The sequence below is a fragment of the Argentina anserina genome, chromosome 2, assembly GCF_933775445.1.
Source record: "Argentina anserina chromosome 2, drPotAnse1.1, whole genome shotgun sequence".
Taxonomy (NCBI): Eukaryota; Viridiplantae; Streptophyta; class Magnoliopsida; order Rosales; family Rosaceae; genus Argentina; species Argentina anserina.
Window position 1 is genome coordinate 2,433,024 of NC_065873.1, and position 14,165 is coordinate 2,447,188.

At 40.3% G+C, this 14,165-nt stretch overlaps 1 protein-coding gene across 1 annotated transcript; it reads left to right on the forward strand.

Moving 5' to 3' along the window:
* Positions 1–10,685: 10,685 nt before the first annotated feature.
* On the forward strand, positions 10,686–13,584 carry LOC126785292 (adenylyl-sulfate kinase 3-like). The gene is made up of 7 exons (XM_050510931.1): positions 10,686–10,968; positions 11,045–11,185; positions 11,297–11,446; positions 11,570–11,688; positions 11,785–11,869; positions 12,572–12,618; positions 13,135–13,584. The coding sequence occupies exons 1-7, from the start codon at positions 10,755–10,757 to the stop codon at positions 13,231–13,233; spliced, it is 855 nt and encodes a 284-aa protein (XP_050366888.1). The 5' UTR covers positions 10,686–10,754; the 3' UTR covers positions 13,234–13,584.
* The last annotated feature ends 581 nt before the right edge of the window (positions 13,585–14,165 follow it).

The following is a 14,165-nucleotide window of genomic DNA, read 5'->3' on the forward strand; positions in this document are numbered from 1 at the left end:
AGTTCCATCGATCTCCTCTGCCTCATATTCAGCTCCTTTTGAGAGAACAAGTACTTCAAACTCTTATGATCTGAAAAGAGTTGAAACTTCTCTCCATACAAGTAATGTCTCCAAATCTTCAAGGCAAACACAACTGCTATAAGCTCTAGGTCGTGTGTAGGATAATTCTTCTCATGAATCTTCAACTGTCTCGAGCCAAAAGCAACAACTCCTCCATGCTGCATCAACACACAACCCAAACCTTGGAGCGAAGCATCACTGTAAATGACATAGCCACCACCACTTGAAGGAATCGTCAACATTGGGGCTATGGTCAGACTGGCTTTAGTTTGCTGAATGCTTCCTCACATGTATCCGTCCACACGAACATGTGAGGAAGCATGAAGATGCAATACTAGAAAACTTGGTCAATGAAGATGCAATACTAGAAAACCCCTCGATAAACCTCTTGTAGTAACCTGCCAAACCGAGGAAACTACGAATCTCTGTAGGGTTCTTTGGACGACTCCAATTCTTTACTGCCTCCACCTTTGACGGGTCCACTAGTACTCCATCTTTTGAGACAACATGACCAAGGAATTTGACCTCTTCCTTCCAGAACTCACACTTCTCTAGCTTGGCATACAGTCGCGCCTCCTTCAAGGTTTGCAACACTGTTCTCAGATGCACCACATATTCTTCTTGTGTCTTGGAGTGTATCAGAATGTCATCCACAAACACCACAACAAACTCATCCAAGTACGGGCTAAAGACTTGGTTCATTAAACTCATAAAGACAGCTGGAGCATTCGTTAGACCAAATGGCATGACAACAAACTCATAATGTCCATACCGGGTCCTGAAGGCTGTCTTCGATATATCTTCTTCCTTCACTCTGAGCTGATGATAACTGGATCTCAAATCAATCTTAGAGAACACCGTAGCACCTTTGAGCTGATCGAACAAGTCATCAATCCTAGGTAAGGGGTACCTGTTCTTGATGGTCACCTTGTTCAGTTCCCTGTAGTCTACACATAACCGCAGAGAACCATATTTCTTCTTCACGAACAACACCGGTGCTCCCCAAGGTGAAACACTAGGTCTAATGAACCCTTAGTCTAATAGCTCATCAATCTGCACCTTCAGCTCTTTAAGTTCATTCTGCCCCATTCTATAGGGCGCCTTTGACACATGTGCTATACCAGGTACTACATCAATGCAGAAATCTACCACTCTTCGAGGAGGTAGCCCCGGTATCTCTTGGAACACTTCACCAAACTCAGATACTACCACAATGTCTGCGATAGTTACTTTCTGATCCACCGACTCCACATGTACCAAAACTCCTGATCTCATGGCGTTATCAGACTTGAGGCAACGATAACGAAACGCATGCTCCCCAGGTCTATGAAATGACACCACCATGTCAAAACAATCAATCACCGCATGCTGTGGTCTCAACCAATCAATCCCCAAGATCACATCATAGGTGTGGTCCAGGATCACAATCAACGAAGCAGAGAACTCTCTACTCCCAATCATAATCGGACAAGCCCTGCAGATTGTCTCTAACTCAAGGGACACTCCAAGGGGTGAAGTGACACATAAGGCGTCCCCAAGAGGTGTAGGAATCAATCCTAGCATCTCTACTACCGAACTAGCAATGAATGAATGCGATGCTCCTGTATCAAACAATACCCTAGCATGGTAGTCAAAAAGTGATAATGTACCTTCCACTCCTGTGTCTCGCTGACCCACTGCGAACACTCTAGCTTGGCCCGCTGGTAGCTATCTCTGCGGCCGTTCCTGCCTACCCTGAAGAGGTCGGGTACAATCTCGAGCTATGTGTCCCACTTGTCCGCACCTGTGGCAGCCTGCTCTCTTCGGTTTTGGACATGCTGAGGCGTAATGTCCCATCTCGTTGCAGCCATAACACCTCACCGCTGCCAATTATCTGACTGGTGTAGCCCTGATAGCTAGGGGCGTCGCCCTTGCCGGAACCTGATAGTGGGGTCTTGGCCTCTTCCATGACCTACCCGTCGGCCCTGAGTGCTCGTTGCCTGAATAGATTGCCTTGCCTTTTCCCTTTGCATCCCTACTGCCCACATCTCCTGCTCGAGTCTTATCAGCCTGCTCCAAGCTCATGGCACTCTCAAATATCAACTCCTTAATAGTCAGGCAAATGACTGATATCATGGTCTTGTACTCCTGTTTCAACCCTCATAGATACTTCTGAGCTCAAGCGGTCGTACCCATAGGCTTGACGTACCGGTACAGCTGCGAAAATCGAGCATCATACTCTTTAACGGTCATGTCTCCATGTACCAGTGCCAGAAACTCCAGCTCTAAGTCCTCATGTACTGAGGCTGGAAAATACTTCTCTCGGAAAATGGTAGTGAAACCTCCCCATGTGAATGTAGTCACATCCACTGTCTGTCTCATGTAGGGCTGGGACCGGTACGGTTCGGTTCGGGATTCGGCCGATACCGATACCGATACCGATAATTTATTCGGTTTCGGTTTCGGTTCTGTATCGTAAATTTGAAACTTAATACTGAACCGAACCCGTACATATTGATTCGGGATGGGTTCGGTTCGGTAAAATTGTACACTTTTGCATGTATTTCTATCTATTTATAACTATTAGCTAATGTAAACTAACATTCTAAGTCTTTAAAAGTACAATTTAGACCTAAAAAACTAAAAACAATATTGAAAATGCATATATTTAATATATTTTATACATTCGGTACGAATTATACATATACCGAACCGTACCGTTTATAAAATTTTGGTATTAGGTTCGGTACGGGACGAAGACATTTTACCGATTCGTCCCGACCCGTCGGTATTCGGTACGGGACGGTCGGTTTCGGTACCATTTTTTCGGTACCAACTCCCACCCCTAGTCTCATGCTCTTCCACCAGTCTAGAGCATCACCTTTTAGAAAGAATGTAGCTATCTTTCTATTCTCAATCTTTGTGCACTCTATCATCTCAAAATATGGCTCCATACCCTCGATCCAATGGTCAGCTACCATATGATCTAGTCCTCCATGAAAGGTCGGCGCTGACAGTGCACTGATATCCTTGATCAGCTTCAACACTCGACCATCATCTCTAACTGCAGCAGCAGGCTCAACCTGTTCTTCTTGTGGAGCAGCATCCTCATAAAGGTTCTCCACGTTGCGGACTCGGCCTGTGGTCCTACCTCGACCTCGGCCTCTCGCCCGTCCTTGGCCCTGTCCTCGACCCTTATCTGAGTTCATCACCTTCAAACAATGGAACACTAAGTCAGTACTTGTGAAGTCTCGAATTCAACCAGAACAGATTCAACAGATATCAACATGAAATTTCAGAATAAGATGAATCATCAAAGTATCATCACGATACTCACTAGTGGACCAAACCGTAAGGTATGGCTCCTAAAACACTCTCGCGTACCCGACGACATATGAATACCGAGGAGCATGTGCTGGGTGCCCGCCTGCAGTCGGATCATCGCTCCCGGATGATATTGATAATCGCTAAATACGCACTTAGGCTCTGATACCAACTGTAACGACCCTCAAATTTCAAGCTTAAAAAAAATCAAAATTTCAAAGTCGTTAAACACTAAACAATTTCAATGAAATCGAAATCATTTAAAATGCACAGCGGATCATTACTGAGTTCTCAATACAACTCAGAAAAACCAATTATTACAACCCATATTTATAATTCAACATTACATAAGATGGAATGGTAATAATCCTCACAAACTCTCACAAAACTCACAAATAACTCCACTCAAATTCTCACACATACAAATCCACGCTAGAAACCTCACCACAAGCAGGATACGAACGACTTCGAGGTCTCCGGAGTCGTCCCTCAACCACCACTAATCTGCACCTGCGGAAGTTTCCCCTACACCATTGAATTGGTGCACCGGGATTGTAAACACAAACCCTGTAAGCTTTACAGCTCGTATGAGTAAAATGAAAATATATAACTCGCATATCAATATATACGAAAATCCAGAAATCAAACAAATATAAATGTACTCATCAATCAATGGACGGCCCATCTGGTCGTCCTAAAGAAATATGAAATAAAACGCTCATGAGAAATTAAGTAACCCTTCTGGTTACCCAAATGCATTTATATTACGGGTACCAAGAACGCTGGTACACATCTGTTACCCGTCTCGTAATACACCGCCGATATTGGATAGCCACCCGCTACCCAAAATCCAAAACAATCTGAGTACCCATGAGCAGATAACCACCCGTTACCTCACATGCAGTACTACGGCAGACAGACTAGAGCTCTAACTGTATCGTAACTTTCACCCAGCCAAAGGCTAAGTTCCGACTTGCCAAACACGTACAATAATCTCACATCATATTGTAGCAAACATCAGGTCCGAAGACAAATCACATTTTAACAATCTCCATGTTAAATCACGTATAATAATCTCACATCATATTGTACAAATCAAAATCACATGCTCGATAAAATCTTGTCATCAAAATGACATCATCACAATAAAAATCATAACATTATATTATATAGCAATGGTATACATATGTATTTATTTACCATTTATACAATATATATAAAATCCACTATATCTTATACATGTTATAATTTTATAAACACGTCCGAAGACAAAACGTTTAACAAACTCCATATTAAAATCTCATGCTCGTCATCGTAATGACCTATTTCAGATGAATTCATAACAGTATATAATATAGCAAACTATATATATATATATGTACTTATTACCATTTATACAATATATATATAATCCACTATATTGTATACATGTCGTATTTCAATATTTAAAATTCTTGCAAAAATCTTGGAATCGCCGCAAGGGTAGATTCATAAATATGTGAGATTTTACTCACCTTATCGACTCGAGCGTAATTCCACAATTTCCGAAGATAATTCATTTCCTTGATTTATCGATCACCTTGAAAAGATAAGAAAAGAATTTAGAATCGTTTCGTAAACCTTTAAATGCCGAAACAGTAATAATCGGTTATTGTTCAGCAATTTTCGGTGTTACGAATTTACTGTTCACTATTCACGGTTCATGTATTTACTATTTGTGTATTACTGTACAAATACACATCCAATACGTATATCTGTACGAGTACTGTTCACGTATTTTGTACGTATAAATACTATTCAAATGTACGTACTGTCTCAGTAAATAATAATTACCGAATTACCCTTCTAAAATTACTTTTTACCTTTACTAAAAGTAATTTATATTTACAATTACCGTACGTAAATAAAATTTACATTTACCGTACGTAAATAAAATTTACATTTACATTTACCGTACGTAAAAAAATTACAAAATTACCCTTCTGGAAACACTGTTCACGCCGCCGCACGTGGAGTTGCGTGGGGTACACGCGCCACCTCCGGCAGGCCGCGCGTGGCGCTCACGCGCCACAAACTGTGGCAGCGCGTGGGGCCCACGCGCCGACACCCACCAAGGCGCGTATGATGCCACCGCCACCCCAAAACCATCCTCGTTTCTTCTTTCGCGCTTCCCACGGCCAAGACCACCCCTACACTACCTCACTCTCTCACACGCGCCGCCTAAGGCAGCGGTGCTCAACCCTCACCACCTACACCTCCGATTCTCCTCCAACATTCTCCAAACGATCCAGAAATCTCCCAAATCAATCCCAAACATCTAACAAACACAAACAAGAATTCAATTACATCAATTTTTACCTAATTCGAACGACATAAGCTCGATTTTTCGTCGGTGATGCGTGAGAAGCCGGCGACGTCGATTCAAGCAACGGCGAGTTTGAGGGTTGCTTCGGAGGTCTCACGGTGCTCCAGGGACCGGCTGCGAGGAACGCGACGGCTTGGAGGCAGAGATCGCGACGTGATGCAGAGGAAGGCTCGGGGAGAGAGAGGAGATCCTCGGCGGCGAGACAGAGCGGCGCGAGCTCGGGGTTTGGTGCGGAGGGCCTCGCGATGCCGTAGAGAGCGGCGGTGCACGACACGGCGGCCCAGGGTGGCAGATTGCACGGAGGTGATTTTCTGAGGAGAGGGAGAGGGTTTTCGGGGAGAGAGAATGGGGAGGGAGGCGAAAAGAGGAGAGAGAAGAGGTTTCCTGAAATGGAAACCCTAATCACAAAAATTTCCTTTTTATACTCATTTTCAAAATCGGAAACTAACTTCCGACGTTAATAACTTTCACCTCCGACGTCCGATTCGAACGCGTAACATGTCCACACACTCGTATCGACGAGCTCTACAACTTTCGTGAAGAAAGTTTTCGCAACCGAGCGACGGAATAAAAGTCGATATATACGTTGCGGAAACGAAACGTTTTTCTAATTAAACGTTCCGAGAACGTTTCCGTTTCTCGTTTCACAACGTCGCAACCGATCACATTCATTCTAATTAAATGTCACAACTTTATAGAATTATATCAAACCAACATATTGTTTGAAAAATAGGGTTATTACAATGAGTTTGTTCTGGGTTACTAGGTTGGAGGTTTTTCCTTGTTACTGTACGAAGTTCCAATTCAGATTCTACTGATTCTAGTAAAAGTGCATGTTCTTGTTTTGGCTTTCCAAATGAGATTTTAACACCTAACATTACAAAGGGCGTGATGATATGAATTTGAGCAATGTGATATGACTAATATCACATGTCGAGGCCATATATACTCACTTCTTCCCCAGTAGTGCCTTTTTCTTTGCAAACCTCAGTAACATCAAGGTACGCTTTGTCCAAACTAGCTGCCAAGAAATTAGGATCATACTTTCAAACACACTAAGAATAAAACTAGGTTGCAATTAGAAATAAGCAATTGGCATAATAATCACTAAAGATTTTGAATTTGAGAAACCAAAAACCTACCTTTTCTAGTTAAATCACTATAATGAGTGTACTTCTTGAAATCCGTTGGAACAAAAATCAACTCTGGACATAATTTACGTGTAGTGAAGCCTGGCATTCCAGCTCGAACCCCAAATCTCCGCGCCTGCAAAGCGACTAGACCGCATTCATAAGGTAAACACAAGCACAACACTTCCCAATAATACGAAATCCAATTCTAACGCCACGAAGGTACATGTACCTCATAATTAGCAATTGAGATCATAGACATACCCCCAACAACCATTGACCTTCCCTTCAACGAAGGATTGCTTAATGTCTCGGCAGCTACATAGAAAGCATCCATATCCACATATATCCAAACCCTCGACATGTCACACATTGCTTCTAGCTCCACAAATCCCTTATCATCAATCTACAAACACACCAATTCTCACCATTAAAACAATCCAAGTGTCCCCAATCGACCAACATTGCATCCAATGTACTTTCTGATAGTGAGCCAAATCTGCGGCAGTGAGCTTTGCTCATCGAGCATGCATGTTCTCTATCTTCTCCTTGATAAAAGCCTCCTTCCTCTCCTCATTCTTAAAGTACTGTGATCCTCTACTCATCTCATACACTATCTCTGAACCTTCTCCTTATCCACACCTTTTATACCTAGACAGTTCAAATTTCAACATAACAAGTACTCCCTCTCATACACTACTCTCTGAACCTTCTCCTTATCCACGCCTTTCATACCTAAACAGTTCAAATTTCAACATAACAAGGACTCGATTACTAATCAATTAGATATTGTGATAGTATTGGATTCAAATTCAGGAAATTCAATTTCAAAAACCCTAGTTTTTTTTAGAGACAAAGTTAACTATTTTTGGTTGAGAGAGTGGACCCAGAGGTTTGAATACGTACCGGCTTTGGCATTGGTGTAGACAATGTTGTAGGACTGCCACGGCCGAGCGGCGTTGCCGGTGGGTTTTGAAGTGGCCATGTGGAATCTTTTTCGCTAAAAAAAAACTGAACTTGCGAAGAAGAAGAGGGAAATGTGTGAGTAATGAGTAGAAATTGGGGTTATAAGTTGAAATTAGAAATGGGCTGACGCAAGGACATAGACCCACATATCAGAGGTCCAAACAAATACTTGAAAATGAGAAATTTCTTTCATTTTGATACATGAGAAAGAGACACAGTCGATGCAACACAACGTGACATAGTTGAATCATGAGAAGATGAGAACCGATATATTATATGAAGCAACACATTGTGCTTGCTCCAATACAAGAATGATGTAGGCTGTTAGTGGAGCGAATGCTATGGTCAGGAGCAGTGATTTTCTTAAGTCAGTGTAATGGTGTTTATAGAGACATCTAACAAGGTGGTTTTATTGAGGAGAAGAAGAGATTGAGAGAAAGAAAATAAAGAGATGGAATATTACTCCTAGTATGGGTCTTGGGATTAATAGAAATGTGTTAGCTAGGCACGTGGCTGAGCTTCCTAGTTAGGTTGGGTTCCAAACTCTTTTAATAAAAAAAAATAGAAATGTGTTAACATAATGTGCTTTGATTAGTTTTGAATTGTTTGATGGATCTAAAACGAAACACATAAACTTTCATTTCATGGCATTGGTGTGAAGGTAACACATCATGCTTAAGATTTTTGAGGTGCACCATCTACATTTCTTTCCACACCTGCTCATTTAATCAAAACAATGTGGGATAATGAGGTGGATATCTCAAAAATATCAAAACAATGTGGATAATGAGGTGGAAACACAAATTGATAGATGAAAGTGAGATTTACGCATTTAGCTTCATCAAGTCTAATGAACCACATAGCTAAACTAGTGCTAAAGAGAAAACCATTTGTCATGTCAATATCGGGATCCACAAAAATATCAACGACATCGTATTTTTTTTTTTAGAATCAACATGACATAATTTGAAAATCTCTTGAAGGATCTACAAATTTGCGTTGCACTTTGTTTCTCCCAAATGAGACCATTCAATAGTTGGTTTGTCATAACAATATCTGGATCCACAAAAATATCAATGACAGTTTTTTTTTTTTTTCTGAGAATCAACATGTCATAATTTGAAATTCTCTTGAAAGATCTATAAATTTGCGTTGCACTTTGTTTCTCCCAAATGAGACCATTCAATAGTTGGTTTGTCACATCAATATCGGGATCCACAAAAATATCAATGACATAGTTTTTTTTTGTGAGAATCAACATGTCATAATTTGAAATTCTCTTGAAATATCTATAAATTTGCGTTGTACTTTGCTTCTCCCAAATGAGACCATTCAATAGTTAATTTGTCACGTCAATAACGGGATCTACAAAAATATCAATGACATAGTTTTTTTTGTTCTGAGAATCAACATGACATAATTTGAAATTATCTTGAAAGATCTATAAATTTGCGTTGTACTTTGCTTCTTCCAAATAGGACCATTCAATAGTTGATTTGTCACGTCAATAACGGGATCCACAAAAATATCAATGACATAGTTTTTTTTTTTTGAGAATCAACATGACATGATTTGAAATTCTCTTAAAGGATCTACAAACTTTGCTTCTCCCAAATGGGATCATTCAATAATTACAACTATTGGGGTTTTAGTATAACTACAATTAGGTAACCTTAATCACCAATAGCAAGACCTAATAATCTTAGTTCAGAGGGACCAAATGAATGGTTTCCGTCCGTCAATCTATTTAAAAAATGGATGAAGAAAATACCCCTAAAATTTCATAATTTGCAACACATACTGTCCATATATGTTGACAGATTCTCTCTTCTCACTCTCAGTTTCCCCAACCTCCAATCGAGAGCGTTGCGGTGGCGGCGTGCAGTGAGGCTCATCGGCTAGCAAAGCGAGGGTGTCGGCGAGGTGGAGTGAGACGCAATGGTGGTGCAGAGATTAGCTTCTGAAGGTCAGTAGCATTAATCGATCTGATTGAATTTCAAACCTCAACACAATATTGTATCTGAGCTGATGGTTTGTCCCACTGGACAGCACCAGAACAACAAAAACGTGACCTGTTGTGGGTAATTTTGACATCAAAATTGTAGTAGGTGGTAATTATTTTGTAACAATTATTGCGTCATACGGGTACATGCGAAACATCAATTAGTTAGTTTATTATCTTTCGACCCTTGAATGGTAATATGATATGTATTCTAAACTAAAATTAACTAAGAGAAATGTGACAATTTTTTTTCTTTTGGATAATTAGAGAAATGTAACATTAGTATCACGTACGACTCATGCAGTTAGTAGTTGTACTCGTGCAACCTAACTAAAACCAAAATCGTATCCCAAAACGAGAGAGAAAGATTGTGAAGAAACAAAGTATCAATTAAAGCATCTCGATTCATGATCCAAAATCTCATATTCAAACAGAATCAATCACCATTAGTCCACACCCGATCTTACGCATGCAAAAATAAGTCTCTATTGCTGTTCGTTTAAGGCAAGAAATCAATCACCCCCAGAAAAGAAATTTTAGCAAAGATCGACGACTCCAAGCTCTCTCTCCATCTCTCTGCAAATTATAATGGCGACAAAAACCCCCGGACGACGACGTCGCATTCACGACGTCCATGGGGATCTCCACCACTCTTTTCACACTAGTCCCATGTTATTATCAATTTATCATTACTTCTTTTCAAAGGTAGAAGAAGAATACCAACGGTCACATTTCCCTCTCTACGACGCCGTTTCGAACCATCACCTCACCCCCACACACGCCTAAACCCTCTCTCTCTCTCCCTCCAAAAAAAAAAACGAGCAGTTCCCCCAAAAAAACCAGCCTATAAATATCTATTCCATTCCGGTCATTTTCTCTAAACCCCCAACTGTTTTGGAATCGGGTAGTTAATTTTTGTTGACGAGATATGGAAGCCACCCAATTGCAATGGGCAGCGTCGCCGAAGCTCGGTGCGGGGATTGAAACGTCGTCGTGTTACTCCAAGTTGGGTTTCGTGAAGTTCGGCGGTGGCGGTGGTGTAAATAGTGTGAAGACGAGGGGTACGTTTGTGATCAAGGCTATGGAGTTGGAGGGTTCTAGAACCATGAATTTGAATGGGCAAGCTGCTGGGACTAGTTCAGGTACTTTGAGTTTGGGTTTTGTTGTTTTGTTTTGTGTTTTTGAATTGGGTTTTGGTTTTTGTGATTGGTTGAATAGATAAAAATGGGAGCTTGTTGTCTTCGATTGGGAATTCTACCAACATTCAGTGGCACCAGTGCTCGGTGAAGAAAGCCGATAGGGAGAATTTGCTTAAGCAGAAAGGCTGTGTTATATGGATCACTGGGCTCAGTGGATCAGGTTTGCTTCTTTTGATGCATTATGTTCTGATGAAATTGTGAATTTTAAGATGATGTAAATGGTGGATTCCTGATTGATTTATGTGTGTGGCGAAATGTTGGGGGTTGGTAGGGAAGAGCACTGTGGCGTGTGCGTTGAATGGGAGCTTGTACAGCAGGGGGAAGCTGGCTTATGTTCTAGATGGGGACAATGTCAGGCATGGCTTGAACCGTGACCTTAGTTTTAAAGCAGAAGATCGTGCGGAGAACATAAGGAGGATTGGTATGTGTAATGTGTCATTTTACGCCTCTTTTTTTTTTTTCCATACAATAGTTTGTGCCCCGGGTTAATGCTTCATTAGAAATTGAGTAACTTAGGAAAGCTTCTGGCTTTGTTTTCGTTTAGGGGAGGTGGCGAAGCTGTTTGCCGATGCTGGAGTCATTTGTATTGCTAGCTTGATTTCTCCGTATAGAAGGGATCGCGATGCCTGCCGTGCATTATTACCTCCCGGAGAGTTTATTGAGGTTGGTTAGTTGGCACTTCAACTGTGAACATATTCTGTATATAGAAAGTATTCGCTAGATAGAAATTTACTAAGATAATCTTTTTTCTGTTATTAGGTGTTCATGGACATTCCACTCGATGTTTGTGAGGCCAGAGACCCCAAGGGATTGTATAAGCTTGCACGTGCAGGGAAGATCAAAGGTACTAAACTGGGTTTTGTATATTAGTCTTTGACCATCTGCTTGGATGCAACTGCGGTACTGCTACCATCAATCTTTTCAGTTATAAGTCTTCATGTGAGATTCAAGCAAGATCTTGTTAGTGGATATTTTACATATGGTTAAAATCATTTGCGACATTCTTAACTCTCTATTTACGTTTTCTGGAGCTCGGTAGATGTGGGTGTTTGGACCTTCTTCCTTTGACATGGATGCAAATCTCAGAGTTATCATTCATAGATCCTTTGATTGGGACTTGAAGACTATAGGACTATTTATATGTAATATGTGCCTAGGATAAGCCCTGTGAACTGCAGTGTTCTCCATTATGCTGGAAATTTCACCATTTCAAAAATAGCAATAGCAAACCTTGATAAGAATTTGCACATTCAATCAGTGTATTGCACTGAAGTACTTCTATAAAAAAATCCGTCTGTTATACACCGCAAAGTTCAATTCTTCTGTCATTAGATTTCCCTTTTGTGGATTCTATGTCAAAACCCCCTCCTGGATAGTCATAGTCATATTGATATGTTCATACTGCATTTCAACCAGTTATGATATTATTGATTTCCTACTTGCTAACCAAGATGCATGCTTTGCTATATCCATTTCCTTTACTTCTTCCTTTACTTTTAGTGCAAAATGGGCTATTACTTATATTTCTGTCTAATTGAAACTGCAGGTTTTACTGGGATTGATGATCCGTATGAGTCACCACTGAATTGTGAGGTACATTTCATCTCGAGACAAACAAATTTAATTCGCTAAGGCTTAACATGAACATGTGTGGACAACTACATGCCAATGGCCCTGTAATAGTGTTGTGATGTCTCAACAACGATTGGTAGCGAAAATTACAGCTGCCAACTTTATTAATTTATTTATTTGTTTTATCCTGTGCCATTTTCTCATGACTCTAATTCGCACTTCTGTTTGCAACCTAAAATACTGGACATTTTGTGTATAATTAGCATAATTTGGATTTTTAATGCATTTATATCGTTCACTCTAAATCAAATGCAAACATAATTTTGATTGCATTTGTATGACAAGTCTACGGAGAAATATGGTGCAGAATGTGCTGAATATAGTATCTTTGGATGACGTATCAGTTGTACCCATATTTTTCATGATCTTGATTAATTAGGCCTGCTATACTGTACTATACTATACTTTGGTTGATATTGGTCATTGTTGTATTTGAAATAAGTGTCTCTGATGCCAATTTGTCTCATTCTTTTATAGATAGCATTAAGGCATAAAGGAGGAGAATGTGTATCCCCTTGCGAGATGGCTGCAGAAGTGATTTCTTACTTAGAAGAGAAGGGGTTCCTCCAGGGTTAACGAGTTTCTGGTATGCGTCCTTTTTAGCCATTACAACTACGATCTATGCAGCATGCTTCTTGCTTGGACATGACTTGCTTGATTGGATGTCATGCATTTGTGCCTTTCCACACCTGTGAGAACTGTTGCAGTATCAACCCACGCCACCGACAGCATTAACTTGGTTAATTGATGAATCCATCCATCTTTATTTTGCTTTCCATTCTTCGTTCATCTAGCAAGTAGCCCTATATATTGTTATAATATTAGAAACCACAATTTCCTCACTGTATATAATAAACCGGAGAAGTTTGTATTCAGGGATTATTAGTAGTTCCTATATCTTTTCTGGAATCTCTGTATGTTCAAGAAAATTCGCTGGATGCGAATCATTCCATACACAGATTATGTTAAAATCATGCAAGCGTTGTTTCATCTAGTGTGTTAGTCTTCCTTCCTTTCATTATTCTTCTACAAAGTAGCCAACTTTGAATTAAAAGGAAGAATAAGAAGTAAGAACCAAAACAGAGGTATTGTAGAATTCCTCATTTTTCACAGGGTTTTCCTTCCCGCGTTTGGTTTTGGAGAAACGGAGATTAGAGATGGCGGTGCCAATCGAACATTGGACCTGATGGTTATTGAGTGCAACCCAAAGCCAACAGGTTACCATTCCAGATTCAATAATGTTTGTGTGACATTCTTAACTTTCCAAATCCAACTAGAAGTACAGAAAAATGTATCCCAAATCCAACTACGAGTACAGAAAAATGTATTTCATTCCAAACTGTCTAAAGCAAATGTTTAAGGCGCAATTTCAGTAGTTGTCCGTTTGCAGACTTTTAGCCTATAAACCTGAACTCTAGAGCCATTTATTATCGCGATTCTTAAACAGTTGGTATTTCTTTTTTGATAAGGAATCCGGAATACACATTATCCTAAACCCTAAACCCAAA